Source organism: Stegostoma tigrinum, unplaced genomic scaffold, assembly GCF_030684315.1.
Source record: "Stegostoma tigrinum isolate sSteTig4 unplaced genomic scaffold, sSteTig4.hap1 scaffold_102, whole genome shotgun sequence".
Classification (NCBI taxonomy): Eukaryota; Metazoa; Chordata; class Chondrichthyes; order Orectolobiformes; family Stegostomatidae; genus Stegostoma; species Stegostoma tigrinum.
This window is the reverse complement of record NW_026728054.1, coordinates 1057426-1083948: the sequence shown is the minus strand read 5'-3', so window position 1 is coordinate 1083948 and position 26523 is coordinate 1057426. Positions and strand designations below refer to the sequence as shown.

Genomic DNA, 26523 nt, shown 5'->3' with positions numbered 1-26523 from the left:
TTCCTCCAGCCTGTTTAAACTGTTCCATTCAATGTGAAATTTGTCATAAGTTTTAGCACACAGGTCTATGTGATCTGCGCCACCACCTTCTATTAGTCATACATGCTTTCCCCCTCTTCCTGTAATACATTCCTTGAAGTGTTCAATGAGATTTTGATTTTAAATCTTATCGTCATATTCTTTTGATTCTCAAGCATCAATGAATCTGATGTTGCCGCCATTCCATGCAGTGCACAGCACGTCAAACAGGAGTCTTACTCTTGCCATGAGCACTGAGGTAGTATGGGGTCACAACTGTCTCATAGTTCAGAATGTAATTCTACATGTAGGGCTATGAAGAGTCATGCAGTTAATTTTATTTGACACGCTATTTCTTTTCTTCACAAATATGCTGGATTTAAAGTGATCTTCACCCTCATTTAAAATGAATTCAATATCCAACCATCTGTAAAACTAGCATATCCAAATTTTAATTTGAGTTCAGTGTTACACAAATATATGACTTTTTTAAAAATTATGTTTGAGTCAACATGAACATTTCATTCCCTGACAGCGGGTGAACTTACTTTTAAACTCCAATTTTCCTTCGGTATTAATGGAGAGGTGAGCCTTTTTGCACCGAAAGGCTGCACCAGTTTATGCTAAAACTTACGGAACTGTAAGTTTCACAAATATGTTCCTATTAAACACTAATTCCTATTGAAGCAGTATGAAGCTAAATTCATTCAACTGGACAGCAAAAACGGTCAAGATTTTAAAAGCAAGCAACTATTTTGAAGTCACTCTTCGAACTAAATTCCATCTTGGTGTGTGAGAGTCCATAGGTTCCTCACTCTCAACGAACCATTCAACTGTCATGCAATTACTGAAACACACAGACAAAAAACATCAATGTTAACAGTCACTAAGATTTTGAGAGTGATTTGGAATTCGTACTCAATACCCCCTGGGGAAAATCTGTTCCAATCTGGATAGTACTCACTTATTACCATCCCACCTACCTTCCCCAGCACCTCCTCCCCCACCACACTAGTTGTTTCTGAACTCCCTTCCACCCTCCATTTCTCAGGAAGGGTCCTGACCCAAAACCCCAACTTTCCTCAGCCTCTGATGCTGCCTGCCCTGCTGTGTTCCTCCAGCTCCACAATGTGATATCTCAGACACCAACATTGGCAGGTCTTACCATCTGGATAACTCATTCTCACCATGCAACAAGTGTTTTATAGTCATTTTCTGATCAGATTACGCATGTACATGTATATACATAAATATACATATTACACTTTTATGCCTGAACCACTAATCGAGAGGATATTTTAAAAGAGTCTCTTCATATCTGCATGAAAGAGAAATCATCAAGGTCATAACTTTCATTTTAGGAATAACTCGAACATTCAAAGTACTCACAGTCAGTGTCCCATTTCCTTGACCAGTCAATTTGATGTGAATCTTTCTTCCAAGTGGAAACTATAACAGCAATTATATTTGAGAGTCAAACACTTCATTGCATCACCAATATTTCCTTGTCTGTTTGAAGCATAAGATAATGAAATAATCATGGACAGATTGGCCAACAGTGTAATTTAATGTGTGTTATGGCAACTGAAAATCACAACCATTGAAGTGATCTTTAAAAAGCTGCTGTCATACACCAGAGCACTTTTTGAGATGCAGTGATGAACATACTTCCTGAGATGCAAATAATATATGCCAAATTAATTCCAAAGAATACCTTTACAATTAAAAAGAAACTAAAAATCTCTTTACATTGCGAAGCTTGTCAGATTGCTATTAGTCAATGGAAATCGTTCAGAACAATTATTTATTCCCAGATGAAAAGGAAGTGTATACATTTCATGACAACAAAATGTGAGGCTGGATGAACACAGCAGGCCAAGCAGCATCTCAGGAGCACTTTTGTGCTCCTGAGATGCTGCTTGGCCTGCTGTGTTCATCCAGCCTCACATTTTGTGGTCTTGGATTCTCCAGCATCTGCAGTTCCCATTATCTCGGATACATTTCATTTTCACATCTTATCCAAGAGAGAAAAAAAAAACACCTTCATGAATGCATTGTCAAACAAGAAGGCTCACAAAAAAAGTCATTTGGCCCATTGAATATTCCTCCATCATTCGGTGAGATCATGGTTGATCTCATTACATTTATCATGACACAGCATTTCCACCAAACCCTCCTAATAGCTAATACATTCCGATCCAAGTAACATCCTGGTAAATCTCTGTTTCTGTGCCATGCCTTGTCTTTCTAAATATTTTTTCAGTCATCTACAAATTTAGCCACAGCACATGCACCTCTTTCCTCCAAGTCATTCATAAACAAGCACAAGAGCGACCTCATTTCTTACTGACAAGCCAACCCTGGCATCTCTGTCCATTTGTATCGGAGATAATGGGAACTGCAGATGCTTCAGAATCCAAGATAACAAAGTGTGGAGCTGGATGAACACAGCCGGCCAAGCAGCATCTCAGGAGCACAAAAGCTGACGTTTCAGGCCGAGACCCTTTTCTCATGATCATTGTTTCTTGATTTAAAAATTAACCTGGCCGTTACAGCCTAGCATATGATTAATGGCATTACCTCTAAAATCTTCTTGGCTAAAGTGTTCAATAAATTGCTACAACCTGAAAGAAGTAATTCTTCCCTGAATTCATGGGCAACCAATTTGAAAATGTGGCCTCTGGTCGTAAAATCTTTCACAAATGAGAGTAATCTCTACGGATATACACTATCAAGCCTCTTAAGAATCTTACATGTTGAAAAAATAAGATTTTTTTCAATCTTATAAACGCCAATGAATGTAGTCCCTGCCTGCCCAACTTTCATAAGCATAGCAATCCCCTCTGCCATTTCTCAAATCAACCCAGTCAACATGAGGTGTTCGGCCTCCGCAGCATTCGCTCTGTGGCCGTACATGACTTGTAAGTTACCATCCTGCTGCTACGTCTCTACTTCTATTTACGATGCAGTCCTCCGTCCATCCGAACATACTACCCTTGAACACATGGGCTCTTTTCTTTTGAGACACCTTATGAGCTGCACCTTATCAAATGCTTTTTTGAAATCTCAATGTACGACATCAACTGGTGGTCCTTCATCAGTAACGTTTGTTTCCTTCTCAAAGCACTGTAGCAAGTTTGTCAAGTATTATTTCCCCTTTATAAAAGGATGTTAACTCTGTAGGATGTTATAGCACACTAAGTACCCTGTTATTTCATCTTTCATTGCAGGCATGAACATCTACCCAGGTTGACCTAAATTGGCAATACATGCTTACTACTTTGTCCAAGTATCTTTGTAATAATGGTGTTCTGTTCACAATCTTTCAATCCTCTGAGAATTTTCCACAATCTAAGGATTCTTGGAAGATTATCATCAGTGCCTCCATTGTATCTGTAGGTGCGCTGTTCAACATGAGAGGATACATATCCCCTTGGATATTTTCTCTACTGATTGGAGTCATATTTGGAATTCTGTGCAGTGACATTCACTTTTAACAGTTTGCTAAATACTACCAGGAACAGAAATTGTGATTCAGCTGCAACTAAACTAAAGCTTTCAGCACAGAAGGAAGTCTTTCAATTCATTATGAACCTAATAACTCCTGAAAAGGGCAATACAATTTGCCTCAGTCCATAAATGTTCTTCCTCCAACATCCTGAGATGCATCATCTGTATTTCAACAAATTGACCACAGATTCTGTTTCAATCATCCTTTCAGCAATACGCATGACAACAATTCGGCATTCTTAGCCCCCCTGTAGCCTCCGTTGCACACGTGCATTCTTAGATGATTATTTCTTTGTGTGCCTGCTTTTTTGCTCGAATGGATAAAGGTAAATTTCTGTTCTTTTGTCATCAGAGCTATTGCCTCCTCATTCTCATCCTCCTTGTTTTATCCTGTGCTGGAATATTTACTTTGTTGACTTATCTGAAATATGTTGTTGAATGGATCGGGTTTTGTAACATTGCATTCCCCATAGACCATCTACCGATGCTGTTGCTTGTTCTAACAGTTATTATCTTGCAGAGAGGAAAATGCAGTTTGAAAGCAATGGAACATTATCGATGAAGAAGTTGATGCATAAATTGCTGCGATCTTCCAAACTACAAACTCACCTTCAATTCTTTCTTGGTCAGAGCATTATGCCGGCGCAAATGAATCGTGTTCTCAAAGGGACTTCCAAAACCATGGAATTGAATTTGCATGTTGATTTCTTCTTCCCTCTTCAGAAATGCAAAGTAGTATCGTGATGAAGCTTCCAAGGCGATGATTGTGTCCTTCAATGAACGGAAAAGTGACTTTTAGCTTCATGGAAATATTTCACTACTTCTGTAGACATGAAAGGCAAACATTCTCCCTGCATATGACCCAGTCTCATTTTATCGTATCTTTCTGATTTTACATGCCACGGGATAATCATCGCAGTGTAACAGAAATGTTGATCATGGAAATTTATCACTGTTTTCATAAATAATGGCAAATTTTCAACATCTTGCAATTGTATGAAGGCTCAGTCTCATCACACCTCGCCTGCTGCACAAAGACATTCTTACACTGCTTTCAATGTTAGGGCTCAAACAAAACACAATCATGACACAAATGCATCAACACACCACTTTCAACAGGATCTGATATCCTTGCCAGGCACTGGAGGGGTTGCGGAGACTGGTGAGTGGATAAAGTCGTTCCTCTGTTCAAGCAGAAAAACAGGGACTTTCCAGGAAACTACAGACTGGTGAGTGTCTCATGTCTCAAAGGTATGGGCTAATAAGGGACAGCCAGCATGGCATTATGCGGGGCAGGTTATGTCTTACCAAGTCAGTTGAAGTTTTCAAGGAGGTGACAAGGGTGATCAATTCGGGTAGAACAGTTGATAGCATATACATGGATTTTACGAACGTTTTCAACAAGGTCCCTCATGGTATGCTCATCCAGAAGATTAAGATCCATGAGATCCATGGTGACTTGGCCTGCCCATATAAGGCAGACGGTCGCGGTGGAAGGCTAACAAAGATCACACAGTATAGGGCTGGAGGAACACAGCAGGCCAGGCAGCATCAACAATGTCAGCTTTCCTTTTCCTCTGATGCTGCCTGACCTGCTGCGTTCCTCCAGCTCCACACTTGGTTAACTCTGATTCCAGCATCTACAGTTCTTGCCGTCTCAGTGGTGGAAAGCTGTTTTTCTGGCTGCAGCTCAGTGATGAGTGGTGTTCCGCATCGATGTGACTTCTGCTGTTTGTGATATATGTAAATGACTTGGTGGCAAATGTAGATTGGGGATTACTAAGTTTGCAGATGATATAAGGACCAGTGGACTTGTGGACAGCATGGAAGGTTGTCAAAGGACACAGCAAGATACAGACCAATTGCAAACACGAGCGGAGAAATGGCCGATGGAATTTAATCTGGGCAGGCATGAGGTGTTACATTTTAGGAGACCAAGTGTTAAGGAAAGGGATACACAGTTAATGGCAGAACCCCAAACAGCAGTGATGTCCAGAGGGATCTTGGGGTCCTAGACCATAACTCCCTGACAGTAGCCACACAAGTAGCTGGGTGGTCAAGAAGGCATATCGCATGCTTGCCTTTATTCATAGGGGAACTCAGTGCAAGAGTCAGGATGTCACACTGCAGCTTTACAAGACTTTGTTGAGACCACACAAAGTATTGCATCCAATTCTGGCCGCCACATTACACTTAGGATGTGCAGGCTTTGGACAGGGTGCAGAAGAGATTTACCAGCATGCTGACTGGAATAGAGGGTATGAACGAGAGGGAGGAGCTGGAAAAACTCTTCATTTTCTCTGGGGCAGTAGAAGCTGAGGGCAGGCTTGATAGAAGTCTATAAAATTAGGAGATATTTCAATACAGCAAACGGTCAGAAAACTTCTCCCCCGGAGTTGAAGTGTCCACTATTAGGGGGCATGCATTTACGCTGAGAGGGGGGAAGTTCAAAAGAGATGTGAGGGGCAAATATTTCACACTGAGCATGTTAAAAGTGTGGAATACATTGCCCGGGGTGGTAGTGGATGCAGATACGATGAAAGCATTTAAAAGGGACTTTTAGTTCCGTGCACGAATATGCAAGGAATGGAGGACTATGGATCAAGGACAGGCAGAAGGGATTATTTCATTTGTTGTCATGTTTGGCCCAACATGGTGGGCCAAAGGGCACATTCCTGTTGCCGTCGTGTTCCAAGTTTTATGCTCACTTGTATCATGATTACAAAAAGTAGGATTGGGAATAATTTTTGAGAAGCGTTTGAGAACATTATTTCATGTTAGGACAAACGGGATAAGGATGAGGTGACACAGCACAATCAGATCTTGGAGCCCATGATGAATCATAGGGACCTCACAAGCACCAATGATCAGAGGGATCTCAGGATCTTGATGTGTATGCCTGTTGATCCCACAATGTAATGGACCAGGTCGTTGAAGTGGTTTGGAAGGCAGATTGGATACTTGTCTTTATTAGACTTAATATTAAGTGACAGAGTTTCAGAATAGGCAGGGTATGTACAACACTGTTGGGCCGAACCAACATTAAGTCAACGATGAGAAAATACAGTGAGAATTGGACAACGATCAGGCTTGGCCTGAGAAAGGATAAGTTACATTTGCACCATACAAGTGCTAAGCAGCAATCAGCTCCAACAAGAGAGAATATGGCCATATCAAAAAAATTCCATGTCCTTACCCTCACATCATCGTTACATTTATTTTTTTTTAAATGTGCAAGTGCAATCCAAGCCATGCAAGGCTACGGGCCAGGTGTTGGAAATGAGGTCAGAACAATTCAGTGCTTGTCCTTGACTGTCACAGAATCTGTCAGCTTAAGAATGCATTTCTCCTGTATTGTAGACTACTGAGGTGCTTGGCTATCCACTAAACCAAGGTTAACACTGATCTGAAACTAAACTGGGTCAGTTATATAATCAGCAGTAGCCAGGTCCATAGTGCAAACCACCCTGCTGTGGGACAGAGTAAGGCAAATCCAAGTGAGCGAGTGTGGTTGGAGACTCATTCGTTGGGGGCATAGATTCTGTTGCCACATTTGAGACACCAGGGCTGCGTGTTGCTTCCCTGGTGCAAGGTCAAGGACATCTCTGAGTGGTTGCAACAAATTCTAAAAGGGGAGGGTGAGCAGCCAGAGGCCACGGTGCACGTTGGTACCAATGACATCGGCAGAAAGAGGGATGACATCCTGCGGACTATGTGCAAGGAGTTAGCAAAGAGGCTGAAAGGCAGGACCGAGAGGGTAATAATTTATGGGTTGCCATGAGTGCCACATCTTAGTGAGCTAAGTCATAGAAAGATAGGTGAGATGAATGCATGGTTAAGGAGCTGGCACAGGGGGGAGGGTTTCTGGTTCATGGATAATTGGGACCGTTTCTGAGCAAGGGGTGACCTGTCTAAGAGGGATGGGAGGCAAGACGCTGTCAGCGGGTCAGGACAGAGGGGATAAGTCGTTGTGAGCGGGTTACGACGGAGCGGACAAGTGCCTGTGAGCAGGTCAGGAAGGAGGGGCAAGTCGCTGTGAGCAGGTCAGGGCTGCGGGGGCAAGTCACAGTGAGTGGGTCAGGGCTGCAGGGGCAAATCCCTGTCAGCGGGACAGGGCTGCGGGGGCCAGTCCCACTGAGCGCGACAGGACTGCAGGGGGCAATTCGCTGTGAGCGGGTCAGGGATCGGGGGCCAGTCCCTGTGAGCGGGTCAGGGCTGCGGGGGCCAGTCCCTGTGAGCGGGTCAGGGCTGCGGGGGCCAGTCCCTGTGAGCGGGACAGCACTGCGGGGCCCAGTCCCTTTGAGCGGGACAGGGCTGTGGGGGGCAGTACGCGGTGAGCGGGACAGGACTGCGGGGGGCAAGTCGCTGTGAGCGGGTTAGGACTGCGGGGGGCAAGTCGCTGTGAGCGGGTCAGGACTGCGGGGGGCAAGTCGCTGTGAGCGGGTCAGGGCGACGGGGGCCAGTCCCTGTGAGCGGGAAAGGGCTGCGGGGCCCAGTCCGCTGTGAGCGGGACACGGCTGCAGGGGGCAGTATCTGTGAGCGGGACACAGCTGTGGGGGGCAGTACGCGGTGAGCGGGACAGGACTGCGGGGTTCAGTCCCTGTGAGCGGGTCAGTGCTGCGGGGGCCAGTCCCTGTGAGCGGGTCAGGGCTACGGGGGCCTGTCCCTGTGAGCGGGACATGGCTGCGGGGGGCAGTACGCGGTGAGCAGGACACGGCTGCGGGGGGCAGTACGCTGTGAGCGGGACACGGCTGCGGGGGGCAGTACGCTGTGAGCAGGACACGGCTGCGGGGGGAAGTACGCTGTGAGCAGGACACGGCTGCGGGGGGAAGTACGCTGTGAGCGGGACAGGGCTTCGGGGCCCAGTCTCAGTGAGCGGGAAAGGTTTGCGGGGTGCAGTAGGCGGTGAGCGGGACTGGACTGCGGGGGGCAAGTCGCTGTGAGCAGGAGAGGACTGCGGGGGGCAAGTCGATGCGAGCGGGTCTGGGCTGCGGGGGCATGTCCCTGTGAGCGGGACACGGCTGCGGGGGCCAGTCCCTCTCAACGGGTCAGGGCTGCGGGGTCCAGTCCCTGTGAGCGGGACACGGCTGCGGGGTTCAGTCCCTGTGAGCGGGTCAGTGCTGCGGGGGCCAGTCCCTGTGAGCGGGTCAGGGCTACGGGGGCCTGTCCCTGTGAGCGGGACATGGCTGCGGGGGGCAGTACGCGGTGAGCAGGACACGGCTGCGGGGGGCAGTACGCTGTGAGCCGGACACGGCTGCGGGGGGCAGTACGCTGTGAGCAGGACACGGCTGCGGGGGGAAGTACGCTGTGAGCGGGACAGGGCTTCCGGGCCCAGTCCCTGTGAGCGGGACAGGGCTGCGGGGCCCAGTCCGCTGTGAGCGGGACACGGCTGCGGGGGGCAGCACGCTGTGAGCGGGACACGGCTGCGGGGGGCAGTACGCTGTGAGCGGGTCAGGGCCGCGGGGGCCAGTCACTGTGAGTGGGTCAGGGCTGCGGGGGCCAGTCCCTGTGAGCAAGTCAGGGCCGCGGGGGCCAGTCCCTGTGAGCGGGACAGGGCTGCGGGGGCCAGTCCCTGTGAGCGGGTCAGGGCTGCGGGGGCCAGTCCCTGTGAGCGGGTCAGGGCTGCGGGGGCCAGTCCCTGTGAGCGGGTCAGGGCTGCGGGGGCCAGTCCCTGTGAGCGGGTCAGGGCTGCGGGGGCCAGTCCCTGTGAGCGGGTCAGGGCTGCGGGGGCCAGTCCCTGTGAGCGGGTCAGGGCTGCGGGGGCCAGTCCCTGTGAGCAGGTCAGGGCTGCAAGGGCCAGTCTGTGAGCGGGTCAGGGCTGCGGGGGCCAGTCCCTGTGAGCGGGTCAGGGCTGCGGGGAGAAGTCACTTCGGGCGGATCAGGACTGCTGGTAGAAGTCACTGTGAGCGGGACAGGACTGCCGGGGGGAAGTCGCTGTGACCGTCTCAGGAATGCAGGGGCAAGTTGATCCAGTGAATTCAAATATGAAATTACACGAAAGACAGCAATGAATTTAAAGCATCAAGAGGAAAGGGATTTGGAATCGAGCATTAGTTCGTGGGGATGGAGCAGCGCTTGGAATATTGCCTTCAGTTCTGGTTGCTTCATTACAGGGAGGATGTGGAAGCTTTAGTGAGGGTGTAGAAGAGAGTTAGCAGGATGCTGCATGGAATGGATGGCAGGTCTTAGGAGAAAGGGTTCGGGGGCGAGGACTTTTTTCATTGGAGCAAAGAAGAATGAGAGGTGACTTGATTGAGGTACACAAGATGATGAGAGGCATAGCTGGAGTGGATAGTCAGAGATTTTTTCCCAGAGCAGAAATAACTATTACGAGGGGGAGAAATTTTAAGGTGACTGGAGGAAGGAGGAGGGGAGATGTCAGAGCTAAGTTCTTTACACAGAGAGTGGCGGGTGTGTGGAATGCACTGCTGGCAGTGGTAATGGAGTCAGATACATTTAGAGACTTTTAAGCGACTCTTGGATAGGCACATGAAGGACAGTAAAATGAAGGGTATGCAGGGTAGCTTGATCTTAGTGGGATCATAGGTCGGCACAACATCGTGGGCCGAAGGGCCTGTACTGTTCTTTGTTCTCTGTTCAGCCAAAGGTTCTTTTCTTTTGAGGAGCGGGGAATTGATTGTCGTTTTTAAAGACAGAACTGGAGGACAGAGAAAGATATCAAGGAAGGTTGCACGTTAGTGACAGTATCAACAAGTCCTCAGCAGATGCACTCTCTGAGTAACTACACTGTTTTGAAGGCGAGAGGACCAATGATATCATTAAGCCCCCCTTGTTTTTGTATTGTGTATGTCTGACATATGCGCAAATGGACAACCTCACTCTCCTGCTAAGCTGCAGAATGAATAATGCTGCAATATTTGTCAACTCCCAAATGGGCATTGATACATTAGTAAATCTCACATCAATAAACTTACATCTCAAGGTTCTCACCTTCTAGGACTGTTTGTACTGGGAAATAACCCAAACGAGGATGCTTGGCCAAGTATTTCTTTGATCTGAACTTATTTTTCAGCACCTTGGTGAAATCACGCACATCTTCACCTGATGTTGTCTAAAAATGTAAAATAAATCAAATTTAGTTCAGAATTAACAATGAACCAATCGACTCAACTCACTCGATAATCCATGCTCTCCCTGCTAAATGTCTTTGAAGATGTAAAATTGAAGAGTCTGCAACTCTGAGGGATAAAGTCGGCTATCTTTCTGTAAGTTTATGATAAAGTTAGATATGTCTGAATGTGAGTTTCAGACTATTAAGCTTCAGTTTCATAGAGTCAGACAGCATGAAAACAGATCCTTTGGTCCAACCAGTCTATGCTGATCACAATCCCAAACTGAACTAGTTCCACCTGCCTGTGCTTGGCCCATATCTCTCCAAACATTTCTGTCATCTTTCTATCTTCTGGCTACAACATCACCTGAGAAGAATTCTCCATCTTGTGGCCAAATACTAGAACTATACAATTAAGTCATTTCAAATGATGCACAGATCCAGGATTCACATTAGTGGCCTTTCTGGTTGAACTGCTAATTATTTTAACGATAGTGCATTTTTTTGTCCAATTTTGCCATGTAATCCAGTGATCCAAAATTCATCTCATTGGGTTTAATTTTTTTGGTTTTCTGTACTGTGTCAAAGATGAGATCAATACATTGGTGAGAAATTATCTTGGTTTGGAGATTCAAAGTCACTATAGTCCCAGATGGGACCACAGGTCTGCTCTCACAGTCGAGAGAGATAACTGGAGGTGGTTTAAATTGAAGGTTACCACACCTCAGATGAGGAGACAGGTTGAGAAGGAGACTCCTTCATTGTAACTTCAGACAGTGTAGTATCCCATGCTGTTGGTATCATTCTGAATTACAAACCAGCCAACTGAGCTAACTGGCTCCCAGGCAAAATATAGAATCAGTTTGGGTAGAGATAAGGAGCAGCAAAGGAAAGAAGTCACGGCTGTGACAGTTTCAGATTCATAGATCCCCTGACAGAAGATACAGTCCAGGATAGCAGAGAGGCTATAGACCAAGAAGTAATGGGATCTTGTCAGAAAGATGTTACAATAAACTGTGAATTCAATTGGCACAGGTAGTCTGGAAGATTCTTTTTTATTCACGGGATGTGGATGTTGCTGGCTAAGCCCAATTACCCTGGAGAAGGTGGTGGTGAGCTGCCTTCTTGAATAACTGCAGTCCTTAGAGCAGTGCTGTTCAGAAAGAAGCTCCAGAATCTTAACTCAATGACTATTAATGAACAGTGATATCGTTCCGAGTCAGGATAGTGTGTGTGGCTTGGAGGGAAACTTGCATGGGGCACTAATTATACATCAGTGATGATAGAACAGATGTTGAAGGTGGTGGGTGGGGTACCAATCCAACAGGCTGCTTTGTCCCATATGGTTCAAGCTTCCTGAGTGTTGACGGAGCTGCACCAGTCCTGACCAGTGGAGATTACATTCCTGACTTGGGCTTTATAGATGGTGGACAGGCTTTGTGTAGACAGGGGGCTCATTATTCACTGCAGAATTCTTAACCTCTGACCTGCTCTTGTCGTCACAATAATTATAAGTTTGGTCCAATTCAGTTTCTGGAAACCTGATAAGCCTCAGCATATTGGCAGTAAAGGAGTGGAAGTCATGGGGCAATGGTTAGATTCTCCTTAATGGTGACGTTCATTGCCCGTAAGTTGCACAGCACAACTACCACTTGCTTCTCTTCACTTATGTTCCGTGGATATGGACTACTTCAGCATCTGAGGAGCTATGAGTGGTGCTGAACATTGCACAATCAACTGAGAACATCCCCACGTACGACCTTCTGACGGAGGGATGGCATTTGATCAAATAGTTGAAGATGGTTGAGCTCAGGGCACAAATTTACGTAACCCCCGCAGTGATGCTTTGGAGTTGGGGCAACTGACTTCCAACAACCACAACCACTTCCTTTATGGTAAGGTTCCAGCCGGCAGAGGGTTTTTCACCTGATTCTTACTGACTGCAGCTTTGCGACGGCTCCTTGATGTCATATTTGGTTGAATGGCACCTTGATGTTAAGAGCAGTTATCTACCCCTCAGCATATATTCACAGAATGCATTTGGAGTCTTAAAACTGTACCACTGGAACCAAGCAGGGATTAAGATATTTTAGACCTGATAGTATGTTTTGAGATACAACTCATCAATAGTATAGGATTCTCTGGGTAAGAATGATCAGGATGTGGTAGAATTTTACATCAAGGACGAGGTTGAGAATTCGGTCTGAAACTGTTTAATATCTTAAACTTTCATTGAAGATAATTCAGGAGTATAAAGGCAGAGTTGAACTGGGAAAATAGTTTAAAAGGTAAGACCATAGAGAAACAATGGCAGATGTTTCAGGGGATATTTCATAACTCTGAACAAAAATATTGTCAATTTAGAATGAAAGGATGTACAGCTAGAATGCACCATGGTGCCATCTGTTGCTATCTAAGAAAGTTAAAGATAGTATAAATTGAAAGAAAGATTGGAAAATTGTGGAACTGGAAATGTTTCAGATGTGAACAAAAGATGACCAAAGTAATAATGAGGGAGACATTAATATAAATACAGTAAAGGCTTCCACAAGTGTATCAAAAGGAAAAGAGTAAAGACAGTGAATAATGGCTCATGAGAGGGTGAGACTGGGGAATTCATGATGGGAAATGAGGGTAATGGCACAAGCTTTGAACCAATATTTTCCATCTGATTTCACAGTAGAAAACATACAAAAAATATCAATGGGCGAAAAGTAGGGAGCGAAAGGGAGAAGGAAATCCTCAAGGAAACATTGAGGAAAACTGAGAAGATGAAGTTAACAGGTTCCCTGGGACCTAAAGACTTGGATCCCAGGTATGCAAAGAGTCCAACCCCACATCGTACCATCAGAGCTTTATTTCTTTTAATAATACTCCATAAACTTCAACCCCTAATTACTAGCTCCCATATTTATACAACCAACTCACACTCAATTCATCCTCAATTAATACAGACATAAAACCTGTTCCCTCACTTCGTTAGTTCTCAGGCATCCCTTCAGACTAAATTAGATGATAACATGGAGGATTATAAGAGTTGACTGCAGAGATGAGATTAAATTAGGTTCCCTACAGTGTGGAAACAGGTCCGACAGCCCAACAAGTCCACATCGCCCCTTGCAGCATCCCACCCCACCCCTATAACCCAAACACCACTGAACACGATGGGCAATTCAGCATGGCCGATCCACCTCGCCTGCACATCTTTGGACTGCGGGAGGAAATTGGAGCACATGGAGCAAACCCATGCAGACACAGGGAGAATGTGCAAACTCCGCACAGACAGTTACCCAAGGCTGGAGTCGAACCCGGGCCCTGGCGCTGTGAGGCTGAAGAGCTAACCACTGAGTCACCGTGCTGCCCAAATGGATGTATTGGCTGTAATCTTTTCTAGATTGTGGAAAGATCCCAGCAGAATGCAGCGAAGTACGAATTTACTTCGTCTAAAGTTTGTCATTGGGAAATTGCTAGAATTTATTATTGAGAAGGCAGCAGCAAACCATTTAGATCATATTCAGGCAGATTTGATAAGTTAAGTGAAAAGGATAAATTTAAAAATATGGTGAATCCATTTGAGTTTCTACTTCAAGGAATTCTAATTCTTCAACAAACCGGGTCGTTGAAGCGAAATTAGCAGATGTCGTTAATTTGGATTTCCAAAAGGCGTACATGAAGCACAAAAATTTAGCTTCTATGCACAGCATATATTTTAGAAGGCACGTGAGGTGCAAATCTTTATTTCAAGGAGGGAAGGAGTGAAAATCTTTCCACACAAGACATTGGTGACGCCACTCAAGGAGCACAGTGTACAGTTTTGGTCTATTAAGTGAGGATATGCTTACAACAGCAGTTCTCAGAACGTTCATGATGTTAATTCCAGGGGTAAAAAGGGTTATTTTGTGCAGAGTGAACTGGACAATGTTCAGGCTCAGCTGGTAACATGCTGGGTCAAAATCCAAAATTCCCTCCCTAATGACATTGTATCTACCAACAGCAAATGTACTTTCAGCAGTTCAAGAAGGAAACTAACTGCTACCTTCTCAAGGGCAACGAGGGACAGTTGTGCTTCAGACCTCAAATGCCCGTTCTCATTTAGAAAATAATCTACGCCTCCATTTTGCCTACCAAAGCACATAACCTCACAGTGTCCCACACAGTCTCTGTCTGCCACTTCTTTGCCCAGTCTCCGAGCCTATGCAAGTCCTTCTTCAACTTCCTCACTGCTATCTGTCCCTCCATCTGTCACTGTGTCGACTGTAAACTCAGCAACAATGTCTCAGTTGCTTCGTACATATCATTAAGGTATTACGTGAACTGTTGTGGTCCCAACACTGATCCCTGCAGGACTCCACTAGTCACCAGCTGCCATCCTGTAAAAGACCCCTTTATCTACACTCTCTGCCTTCTGACAGTCAGCCAATGCTCTATCGATGGCAGTACCTTGCTAAAACACTATGGGTTCTCATCTTATTTGGTACCTTCTCAACAGCGTTCTGGAAATCCAAACAAATCACATTCACTGGCTTCCTTTTGTCTAACTTGCTCACTTTCTACTCAAAGAATTCTAACAGATTTGTCAAGTATAACTTCCCCTCGATGAAGCTGTGCTGATTCAGCCCGATTTTGTCATGTACTTCCAAGGTCTCTGCAATCTCATCCTTAATAATGGACTCTAAAATCTTACCAATGATTGAGGTCAGGATAACTGGCCTATAATTTTCCTTCTTCTGCCTCTCTCTTTTCATAAACAGGGGTGTTGCTTTAGCCATTTTCCAAATCCCTGAGATCCTCCCTATCTCCAGTGATTCCTGAAAGATCACCACTAATGCCTCAACAATTTCCTCAGCTATCTCCTTCAGAACTCTGCAGTACAGTCCATCTGGTCCAGGGGTGATTGGTCCACCTTCAGACTTTTCTGCTTCCCGAGCACCTTTTCCTTAGTTATGGCTATGAAATTCACCACTGCCCCTAACTCTCAAAGTTCTAGTATGCGATTGGTGTTTTCCACCATGAAGACTGATACAAAGTACCTGTTCAGTTCCTCTTCCATTTCTTCATTCCTCATACTGATTCTTCAGCCTCCTTTTCCAGTGATCTACTGCTACTTTTTAATGTCAGTTGCAATACTGGTCGAAGACGATATCACAGCTGTACTGAAGGAGGGCCCCATGGAGGGCTCAAGCATTGAGGCAATATGGGTAGAACTCAGAAATAGGAAGGATGCAGTAACAATGCTGGGGCTGTACTACAGGCCTCCCAACAGCGAGCGTGAGATAGAGGTACAAATATGTAAACAGATAATGGAAAGGTGTTGGAGAAACAGGGTGGTGGTGATGGGAGATTTTAATTTTCCCAACATTGACTGGGATTCACTTAGTGTTAGGGGTCAAGATGGAGCAGGATTTGTAAGGTGTGTCCAGGAGGGTTTTCAAGAGCAGTGTGTATGTAGTCCAACTCGGGAAGGGGCCATACTGGACCTGGTGCTGGGGAATGAACCCAGCCAGATGGTTGAAATTACAGCAGGGAGTGACTTTGGAAATAGCGACCACAATTCCCTAAGTTTTACAATACTCATCGACAAGGATGGCAGTGGTCCTAAAGGAAGAGTTCTAAACTGGGGGAAGGCCAACTATACCAAGATTTGGCAGCATCTGGGGAATTTAGATTGGGAGAAACTGTTTGAAGGTAAATCCACATTTGATATGTGGGAGGCTTTTAAAGAGAGTTTGATTAGCGTGCAGGACATGTTCCTGTGAAAATGAGGAACAGAAAAGGCAAGATGAGGGAACCATGGGTGACAGATGAAATTGTGAGACTAGCCAAGAGGAAAAAGGAAGCATAGATTAGGTCCAGGCGACTGAAGAGAGATGAATCTTTGGAAGAACACGGGGAATTTCGAGCGCATCTGAAACGAGGGATGAAGAGGGCTAAGAGAAGACATGAGATATTGCTGGCAAACATGGTTAAGGAAAATCCCAAAGCCTTTTATTCATATATAAAGAGCAAGAGGGTAACTAGAGGAAGGATTGGCCCACTTAAGGACAAAGAAGCAACATTATGCACTGAGTCAGAGAAAATGGGTGACATTCTTAACAGAGATAATGGGAACTGCAGATGCTGGAGAATTCCAAGATAATACAATGTGAGGCTGGATGAACATAGCAGGCCAAGCAGCATCTCAGGAGCACAAAAGCTCCTGAGATGCTGCTTGGCCTGCTGTGTTCATCCAGCCTCACATTGTATTATCTTGACATTCTTAACAAATACTTTGCATCGGTATTCATCAAGGGGAGGGACATGACAGATGGTGATGTGAGGGATAGATGTTTGCTTACTCCAGGTCAAGTTGACACAAGGAAGGATGAAGTGTTGGGTCTCCAAAAAGGCATTAAGGTGGGGATTTATACCAGGTTATTGAGGGAAGCGAGACAGGAAATAGCCGGGGCCTTAACAGATATCTTTGCAGCATCCTTAGACACGGGTGAGGTCCCGGAGGACTGGAGACTTGCTCATGTTGTCGCCTTGTTTAAGAAGGTTAGCAAGGATAACCCAGGTAATTATTGACCAGTGAGCCTGACGTCAGTGGTCGGGAAGCTACTGGAGAAGATACTGAGGGATAGGATCTGTTCCCATTTGGAAGCAAATCAGCTTATCAGTGATAGGCAACATGGTTTTGTGCAGGGAAGGTCATGTCTAACCAACTTAATAGAATTCTTTGACGACGTGACAAAGTTGATTGAAAGGGAAAGGCTGTAGATGTCATTTACATGGACTTCAGGAAGGTGTTTGATAAGGTTCCCCATGGCAGGCTGATGGAGAAAGTGAAGTCGCATGGGGTCCAGGGTGTGCTCGCTCGATGGATAAAAAAAAAATGGGCTCGGCAACAGGAGACAGAGAGTAGCGGTAGTAAGGAGTTTCTCAAATTGGAGACCTGTGACCAGTGGTGTTCCACAAGGTTCTGTGCTGGGACCACTGTTGTTTGTGATATACGTAAATGATTTGGAGGAAGGTGTAGGTGGTCTGATCAGCAAGTTTGCAGATGACACTAAGATTGGTGGAGCAGCAGATAGTGAGGGGGACTGTCAGAGATTACAGCAGAATATAGACAGACTGCAGAGTGTGGCAGATAAATGGCAGATGGAGTTCGATCCGGGCAAATGTGAGGTGATGCATTTTGGAAGATCTAATTCAAGGGCGAACTATACAGTAAATGGTAAAGTCCTAGGGAAAATTGATGAACAGAGAGACCTGGGTGTTCAGGTCCATTGTTCCCTGGAGGTGGCAAGCCAGGTGAAGAGGGTGGTCAAGAAGGCATACGGCATGCTTTCCTTCATCGGACGGGGTACTGAGTACAAGAGTTGGCAGGTCATGTACTGTTGTATAAGACTTTGGTTCAGCCACATTTAGAGTACTGTGTACGTTACCAAAAGGACGTGGACGCTTTGGGCAGGGTGCAGCGGAGGTTCACCAGGATGTTGCCTGGTATGGAGGGTGCTAGCTATGAAGAGAGGTTGAGTAGATTAGGATTATTTTCATGAGAAAGATGGAGATTGGGGGTACCTGATTGAGGTCTACAAAATCATGAGGGGAGAGACAGGGTGGATAGCAAGAAGCTTATTCCCCAGAGTGGGGGACTCAATTACTAGGGGTCATGAGTTCAGAGTGAGAGGAGGAAAGTTTAAGGGAGATAGGCGTGGAAAGTTCTATACACAGAGGGTGGTGGGTGCCTGGAACGCGGTGCCAGCGGAGCTGGTAGACGCAGACACATTAGCGTCTTTTCAGATATATCTGGACAGATACCTGCAACAGGTATGAGATTGTTGCTCCCTGTACGGTTGAGGAAAAGGACTGTGGACAGGATGAGCCAGCTGACCATGGCACCGTGGCGCACAAGGTCATTCAAGAGGGGGGGAGCAAAAAGACAGGTAGTTGTTATCAGGGATTCTATAATTAGAGGGACAGATAGTATCCTGTGCAAACTGCATCGGGCGTCCCTCACGGTGTGTTGCCTGCCCGGTGCCAGGGTGCGAGACATCTCCGACCGGGTTGAAAGGATATTGGAGCAGGAGGGGGAAGATCCGGTTGTTGTGGTCCACGTTGGGACTAACATCATAGGCAAAGCTCGGGTAGAGGTCCTGCTCAGGGATTATGAAACACGAGGAAAGAAATTGAAGTACAGGTCCTCAAGGGTCATAATCTCTGGATTACTGCCCGAGCCACGTGCCAATTGGCAAAGGGAAAAGAAAGTTAGGGAAGTAAACATGTGGCGAAGGAATTGGTGTGGGAAAGAGGGATTCCATTTCATGGGGCATTGGCATCAGTTTTGGAACCGGGGGGGATCTGTACCATCGGGACAGTCTCCACCTGAACCGATCTGGAACCAGTGTTCCAGCAAAAAAGATGAATAGGGTGGTCAGTCAGACTTTAAACTCGTGAGTCGGGGGGAAGGGAAAGTGAAAGAGACAGGGAGTATGGAGTTAAATGGAAAGATAAGCAACAGGATAGCATGTGTACAGGAGGATTTAAGCTCGAGGCAGACTAGGAATACAGCAAAAAGGAAGGATAACTTAAGGCATCTTGGCATGTCCAACCTCTCTCATATTGATAAGAAAGCTTGCATTAAGACACTTCATCTAAATGCTCTTAGCATTCGCAACAAAGTAGATGAATTAACAGCACAAATCCTCTTGAATGATTATGATGTGGTAGGCAGCACAGAGACATGGTTGCAGGGAGCTCAGGACTGGCAGTTAAACATCCAAGGATTCACAACATATCGAAAAGAGAGGGAGGTGGGCAGAGCGGGTGGGGTTCCCTTGTTCGTTAAGAATGGAATGAGATCTACGGCACTAAATGACATAGGGTCGGAAGATGTGGAGTCTATGTGGGTGGAATTGAGGAACCACAAAGGCAAAAAAAACTATAATGGGAGTTATGTACACACCTCCTAACAGTGATCAGGATGAGGGGCGCAAGATGCACCAAGAAATAAATAGGGCACGTCAGAAAGGCAAGGTCACGGTGATCATGGGGGACTTCAACATGCAGGTGGATTGGGTGAATAATGTTGCTGGTGGATCCAAAGCAAAAGAGTTCATGGAATGTTTGCAGGATGGCTTTTTGGAACAGCTTGTGATGGAGCCCAGAAGGGAACAGGCTATTCTGGACTTGGTGCTATGCACTGAGCCAGACTTTATAAAAGATCTGAAAGTGAGGGAACACTTAGGAGGCAGTGATCATAATATGGGAGAGTTCGGTCTGCAGTTTGAAAGAGAGAAGGCAAAATCGGATGGAATGGTATTCCAGTTAAATAAAGGTAATTACAGGGGCATGAGAGGGGAATTGACGAAGATCGACTGGAAGCAGAGCCTAGCGGGGAAGACAGTAGACCAACAATGGCAGGAGTTTATACGTGTTACTGAGGACAGAGTACAGAGGTTCATGCCAAAGAAAACAAAGATTATCTGGGGTGGGATTAGACAGCCATGGCTGACAAAGGAAGTCAGGAAATATATCAAAGAAAAAGAGACAGCCTATAAAGTGGCCAAGAGCACTGGGAAATCAGAAGATTGGGAAGGCTACTAAAACAGACAGAGGATAACAAAGAGAGCAACAAGGAAGGAGAAGATCATTTTGAAGGTAGGCTAGCTAGTAATATTAGAAATGATAGTCAAAGCTTCATTCAATACACAAGAAACAAATGAGAGGCCAAAGTAGATATTGGGCCGCTCCAAATTGATGCTGGAAGGCTAGTAATGGGAGATCAGGGAATAGCTGAAGAACTCAATAAGTACTTTGCGTCAGTCTTCACAGTGGAAGACATGAGTAGTATGCCAACAATTAGGGAGAGTCAGGGGGCAGAGTTGAGTACGGTAGGCATTTCAAAAGAGAAAGTGCTAGAAAACCTAAAGGGTCTAAAAATTGATAAATCTCGTGGCCCCGATGGGCTACATCCTAGAGTTCTGTGGGAGGTGGCTGAGGAAATCGCGGAGGCATTGTTCGTGATCTTTCAAAAGTCACTGGAGTCAGGGAAAGTCCCAGATGATTGGAAAATTGCTGTTGTAACTCACTTGTTTAAGAAAGGATCAAGGCAAAAGATGGAAAATTACAGGCCGATTAGCCTAACCTCAGTAGTTGGTAAAATTCTAGAATCCATTGTCAAGGATGAGATTTCTAAATTCCTGGAAGTGCAGGGTCAGATTAAAACAAGTCAGCATGGATTTAGTCAGGGGACGTCGTGCCTATTAGAATTCTTTGAAGAGGTAACAAGTATGTTAAACCAGGGAATCCCAGTAGATGTTATCTATCTAGACTTCCAAAAGGCCTTTGATACAGTGCCTCACAGGACGCTGCTGAGCAAGGTGAGGGCCCATGGTGTTCAAGGTGAGCTACTGGCTTGGATTGAGGACTGGCTGTCTGACAGAAGGCAGAGAGTTGGGATAAAAGGCTCTTTTTCAGAATGGCAACCGGTGACGAGCGGTGTCCCGCAGGGTTCAGTGTTGGGGCCACATCTGTTCACCTTATATATTAATGATCTGGATGAAGGGGCTGCGGGCATTCTGGCGAAGTTTGCCGATGATACGAAGATAGGTGGACAGTCAGGTCGTACTGAGGAGGTGGGGAAGCTGCAGAAAGATGTAGACAGTTTAGGAGAGTGACCCAGGAAATGGCTGATGAAATTCAATGTGAGTAAATGTGAGGTTTTGCACTTTGGAAAAAAGAATACAGGCATGGACTATTTTCTAAATGGTGAGAAAATTCGCAAGTCAGAAGTGCCAAGGGATCTGGAAGTGTTGGTCCAGGATTGTCTACAAGTTAACTTGAAGGTCGAGTCCGTAATTAAGAAAGCGAACGTAATGTTGTTGTTTATCTCAAGAGAGTTGGAATATAAAAGCAGCGATGTGCTTCTGAGGCTTTAGAAGGCTCTAGTTAGGCCCCATTTAGAATACTGTGTCCAATTTTGAACCTCAGGAAGGACATACTAGCCCTGGAGCATGTCCGGCGGAGATTCACACGGATGATCCCTGGAATGGTAGGTTTAACGTATGATGAACGGCTAAGGATCCTGGGATAGTCCTCGTTAGAGTTTGGAAGGTTGAGGGGAGATCTAATAGAAACTTGCAAGATAATGTATGGTTTAGAAGGAGTGGACGCTAGGAAGTTGTTTCCGCTAGGCGGGGAGACTTGGACACGTGGGCACAGCCTTAAAATTAGAGGGGGTAAATTTAAAACTGAAATGAGACGACATTTCTTCAGCCAGAGAGTGGTGGTCTTGTGGAATTCATTGCCGCAGAGTGCATGGAGGCCAGGACGTTGGATGCCTTCAAGGCAGACATCGACAACTTCTTGATCTCAAAAGGAATCAAGGGCTATGGGGAGAGTGCAGGCAAGTGGTGTTGAAATGCCCATCAGCCATGACTGAAATGGCGGAGTGGACTTGATGGGCCGAATGGCCTTACTTCCACTCCTATGTCTTATGGTCTTATGGACAGGTACATGGATAGGCAGGGAGCAAATGGACACAGACCCTTCGAAAATAGGTGACAGGTTAGACAGAGGATCTCGATCGGAGCAGGCTCGGAGGGCCGAAGGGCCTGTTCCTGTGCTGTAATTTTCTTTGTTCTCTTTATTTGTACTCTTGCCTTTCTCATACCTTTTCTAGCTGAAAAAAACTCATGCAATTTTTTTCCATATTACCCTCATTAATATTGCCCTCAAATTTCATCATCTTCCCCCTTATTGCCTTTTTACATGTCCGCCGCGAGTTTTCGAAAGGCTTCCCAATCCACTGGCTTCCCACTAACCACAACACATTTTATGCTTTTTCTTTTGCTTTCATCCTGTCCCTGACTTATCTTGTTAGCCGTGGTTGCTGATCCTTTCCTGATCTCAACTCCACTCTCCTGCCTGCTCCCCATGGCCCTTTCTCCCTATTTTTCATCAGAAACATATCTATTTCTTTCTTGAATCGGTCGATTGGTGCTGCCTCCATTGCATTCAGGGGCAATGAATTCCACAGATTCACAACTCTCTCCTCATCTCCATTTTGAACATTCCATCTCTCACTCGATAGCTACAGCTTCTTGTTTGAGACTGTCCCACAATGGCGAACATGTGCTCAATGCCCATCTTTTCAATCCCCTTTACTATTTTATATACCTCAATCAGAACCACCCCCTCACTCTCTCGAACACCAGCAAGTACAGGCACAAGCTACTCAGCAACTTCTCATATGACAGCCCTTTCATCCCGGGAATCAATCAGTCCAACCTCCTCTGAACTGCCTCCAGTGCAGATGTATCCATCCTCAGTAAGGGGATCAAAACTGGACACAATACTTTGGTCTCACCAACACCCAATGTGTTCGGAAAAACACTGTGTTACTTTAATGATCCAGTCCTTTGGTGATAAATGCCAGAGTTCCATCTGCCTTTCTTATGCTATGCTCTTCCTGCGTACCCACTTTCAGCTACAAAGACAGCCAGACAACTCTGCACTGACACACTTTGAACCTTCCCTCCATTTAAATAAAAATTCGCCCTTTTTTTCATGGACAAAATAGGCAAGCCTTGTGCTTATGCACATTAACCACCTGCCAGATTCTGGTCCATTCTCCTCGCCTGTCAATATTCAGCTGTCTCTGTTTTATTTCACATCACAGGCTGTTTTCCCATCTCTTTCAGAATCATCCACGCATTCTGTTATGTTACATTTTGTCTCTGCTTACATATCATTTGTATATGTTACAAATAGTTCAGGTCAGAGACATGAACCCCGCAGCAACCCACCAGTAACAATTCACCATCCAGGCAAAGACTCATTTATCCTGACACTCAGCTTTCTGTCAGTTAGCCAGCCCTTTATTCAAACCAATATTCTACCCTTAATCCCCTTGGATCTAACCTTCTGGTTCACTTTTTTATGCAGCAACTGGTCAAATTCTTTCTGGAAATCTCGATATGCCACATCCCTCGGATCCCTGTAGAAGATCCTCAATTCTGCCACCTCATCAGCTCCTGACTTCATTACAGCTTTTGTTCAAACATGGTCAAAAGAGTTGAATTCCCGAGGTGAGCTAAGGATGGCTACATTTGACCGAGTGTGGCATCAAAGAGCGCTCGCATAACTGGAGCTGGTGGGAATCCAGCAGAAACTCACCACTGGTTGGAATAATATCTGTACAGAGGACGATATTTTTTCATTCTTGAATCGGAAAGAGGTAATTGCTGGTTAGACCAGCTTTTATTGCCCATCCCAAATTGCCCAACTGATATTTGGAGTTCCATGTAGGCCACAGCAGGCCACGCAGTTTCCTTCCCTAAAGAACATAAGTGAATCAGATGGGGTTTTCCGACAATTGGCAATGGATTTACGATCATCATTAGATGCTTAATTCCAGATTTTCATTGAATTTAAATTCCATTATGTGCCATGGTGGAATTTGAACCAGGTCCTCAGAACATTACCTGAGTGTTTGGATTAATAGTCTAGTCATAATACCATTAGGTCATCGCCTCTCATGATTGGCATTTTGGTTGTTAGAGGTCACCTGCAGGAGGTCCTGAGGGTACAGTCCGAAGCCTAACCATCTTCAGCTGATTTATCCCATCATCTCTCCATCATAAGCTCAGAAGTGGGGATGTTCACCAGGGATAGCAGAATATTCAGCATCATTCACCACTCCTCAGATACTGAATCTGTCCATGTCCAAATGCAACAAGGCCAGAACGATGTCTCGGCTTGGGCTGGTAATTGGCAAGTCGCATTTATACTGCACAAATACCAGGTAATGACCATCTCCAGGAAGAGAAAATCCATAAATTGTCCCTTGACATTCAAAGGTGTCACCATCACTGAATTGTCCGCTATCAAAATCCCGGGTTTTACCACTGAACAGAAATTCAACTGGACTTCCTATTTAAATGCAGTGGCTACTAGAGCAGGCCCAAAGCTCCGATTACTGCATCAAGTGACTCACCTCCTGATTCCCCAAGCCTGTCCACCAGCTACATGGAACAAGTCAGAAGAATGGTGGAATAATCCCCACTTGCCTAGATGGGTGCAGCTGCGAAAGCACTCAAGAAGTTCGACACCATCCAGGAAAAAGCAGCCTCCTCCCTGCAGTGCTCAATAGCAGCAGTGTGCACCATCTATGAGATGCACTGAGAAATCTGCAAAAGATCCTGAGACAGGACTTTCCAAACCTATGACAAATTTCATCCACAAGGGCAAGCGTAACAGATATATGGGAACAGCACCACCTACAACACCCTGTCTAAGCCACTCACCATCTCAACTTGGAAATATATTGCTGTTCTTTCACTACCACTGGGTCAAAGTCCTGGAAATTCTCCCCTGACTGACTGAGTCTACCTACAGCACATGGGCTGCATTGATTCACCAATTACAAGGGTAACTAAGGATGGGAAGTAAATGCTGGCCCAGTTAGCGATGCCAATGGCCCAGAAACAAATAACAATTAAGTATCACCTATCTCCTCCTAATTCCAGTTTCTCATGCAGCACCATTCTGATTATTCTATAAAACCTGGTCTTTCTGTGGCAATGCTCAAAGCTACACACAGTACTCATTTGTGATCAAATCACATTCTGCACAATATTAAGAGCCATCACTGGCTGATGAGTATGATTGCCCAGCTTGGAAATTCCATATCACAGGTCATGAGCTCTGTGCGGGTTGATTAGCCTCAACTAGAGCCACATATCTGACCACATGTTTAGGAGGTCTTTCAGTGTGATGGAAGTGGTCTTGGCCTTGAGAACACCAGCATTCCTTTCTCCAGTTCCTTTCCCACACTTCAACTTCTTGTCTGGTGATGTTGAAGAATTATGTGCCTTCATACAGGAGATTCACCAAGTTGGTTTCTTCTGAATGGGGATATCCCATACTTTGACCTCGATGTAGTATTTCTTGAAGGAACATTTCAAGGTCTTTGAAATGCTTCCTTTTACTTCTTGATCAGATGCCTTCCTTGAGTTGGCAAAAATTTACTTTGGTAGTCATAACTTAGGCATCCCAAGTACATGGCCAGCCCAATGGGGTTTGTTTCAAATCATCATGGCGTCAATGCTGATGCTAGGAGGTTTTTCCTCCTAGCTGATGTGGAGAATCCATGACAAAACTGTGCTGAAAGGGTCTTGAAGTGGCAGCTCTATGTTATCCAGGTTTCACAGTCATATAGAAGAGGCTGAACGATGCAAGCCTTGAACTCAAGGATCTTGCGATCAGCACAGATGTCACAATTGTGCATTCTCATCCTCTGGAGTCCAAAGGTGCCACTCGCAGATTGGACGTAATGTTAGAATCTCTGTATCGATGTCAGCCTTAAAAGAGAGAGAGCGTCCCATCTAAGGGAAATGTTCTACATTTGGGAGGATTTCTCTATTAATTTTGATGAAAAGATGGGCCACAACTTGACAGATTGGTAAAGGATTTGAGTCATCTTGAGGTTCGAACACAGAACATAACAGCGCAGTACAGGCCCTTTCGGCCTTGATGTTGTGAAACCAACCTGAAGCCCATCAAAACTACACTATTCCATTATCATCCATATGTTTATCCAACGACCATTTAAATGCCCTTCAAGTTGGCATGTCTACTACTGTTGCAGGCAGGGCATTCCATGCCGTTACTACTCTCTGAGTAAAGAACCTACCTCTGGCTTCTGTCCTATATCTATCACCCCTCAATTTAAAGCTATGCCCCACCGTGTCAAACATGGCCATCCGAGCCAAACGACTCTCACTGTCCACCCTATCTCATGCTCTGATCATCTTGTATGGTTCTATTAAGTCGCCTCTTAATCTTCTTCTCTCGAACGAAAACATCCTCAAGTCCCTCAGCCTTTCCTCATAACGCCTTCCCTCCATACCAGGCAACATCCTGGTAAATCTCCTCTGCAC

At 45.5% G+C, this 26523-nt stretch overlaps 1 protein-coding gene across 2 annotated transcripts in view; it reads right to left on the bottom strand.

Annotated features, from left to right (window-relative positions):
• Positions 1-750: 750 nt before the first annotated feature.
• LOC132207572 (utrophin-like) overlaps positions 751-26523 on the bottom strand; it is a 152660-nt gene continuing 126887 nt past the window's right edge. For both annotated transcript variants that reach the window (XM_059643525.1, XM_059643526.1), the window contains 4 exons: positions 10480-10600; positions 4138-4299; positions 1408-1467; positions 751-865 (listed from right to left, as the gene is read on the bottom strand). In XM_059643525.1, coding sequence (XP_059499508.1) covers positions 4190-4299; positions 10480-10600 — 231 coding nt within the window. In that variant the 3' untranslated portion in view covers positions 751-865; positions 1408-1467; positions 4138-4189. The remainder of the gene's footprint in view (positions 866-1407; positions 1468-4137; positions 4300-10479; positions 10601-26523) is intronic.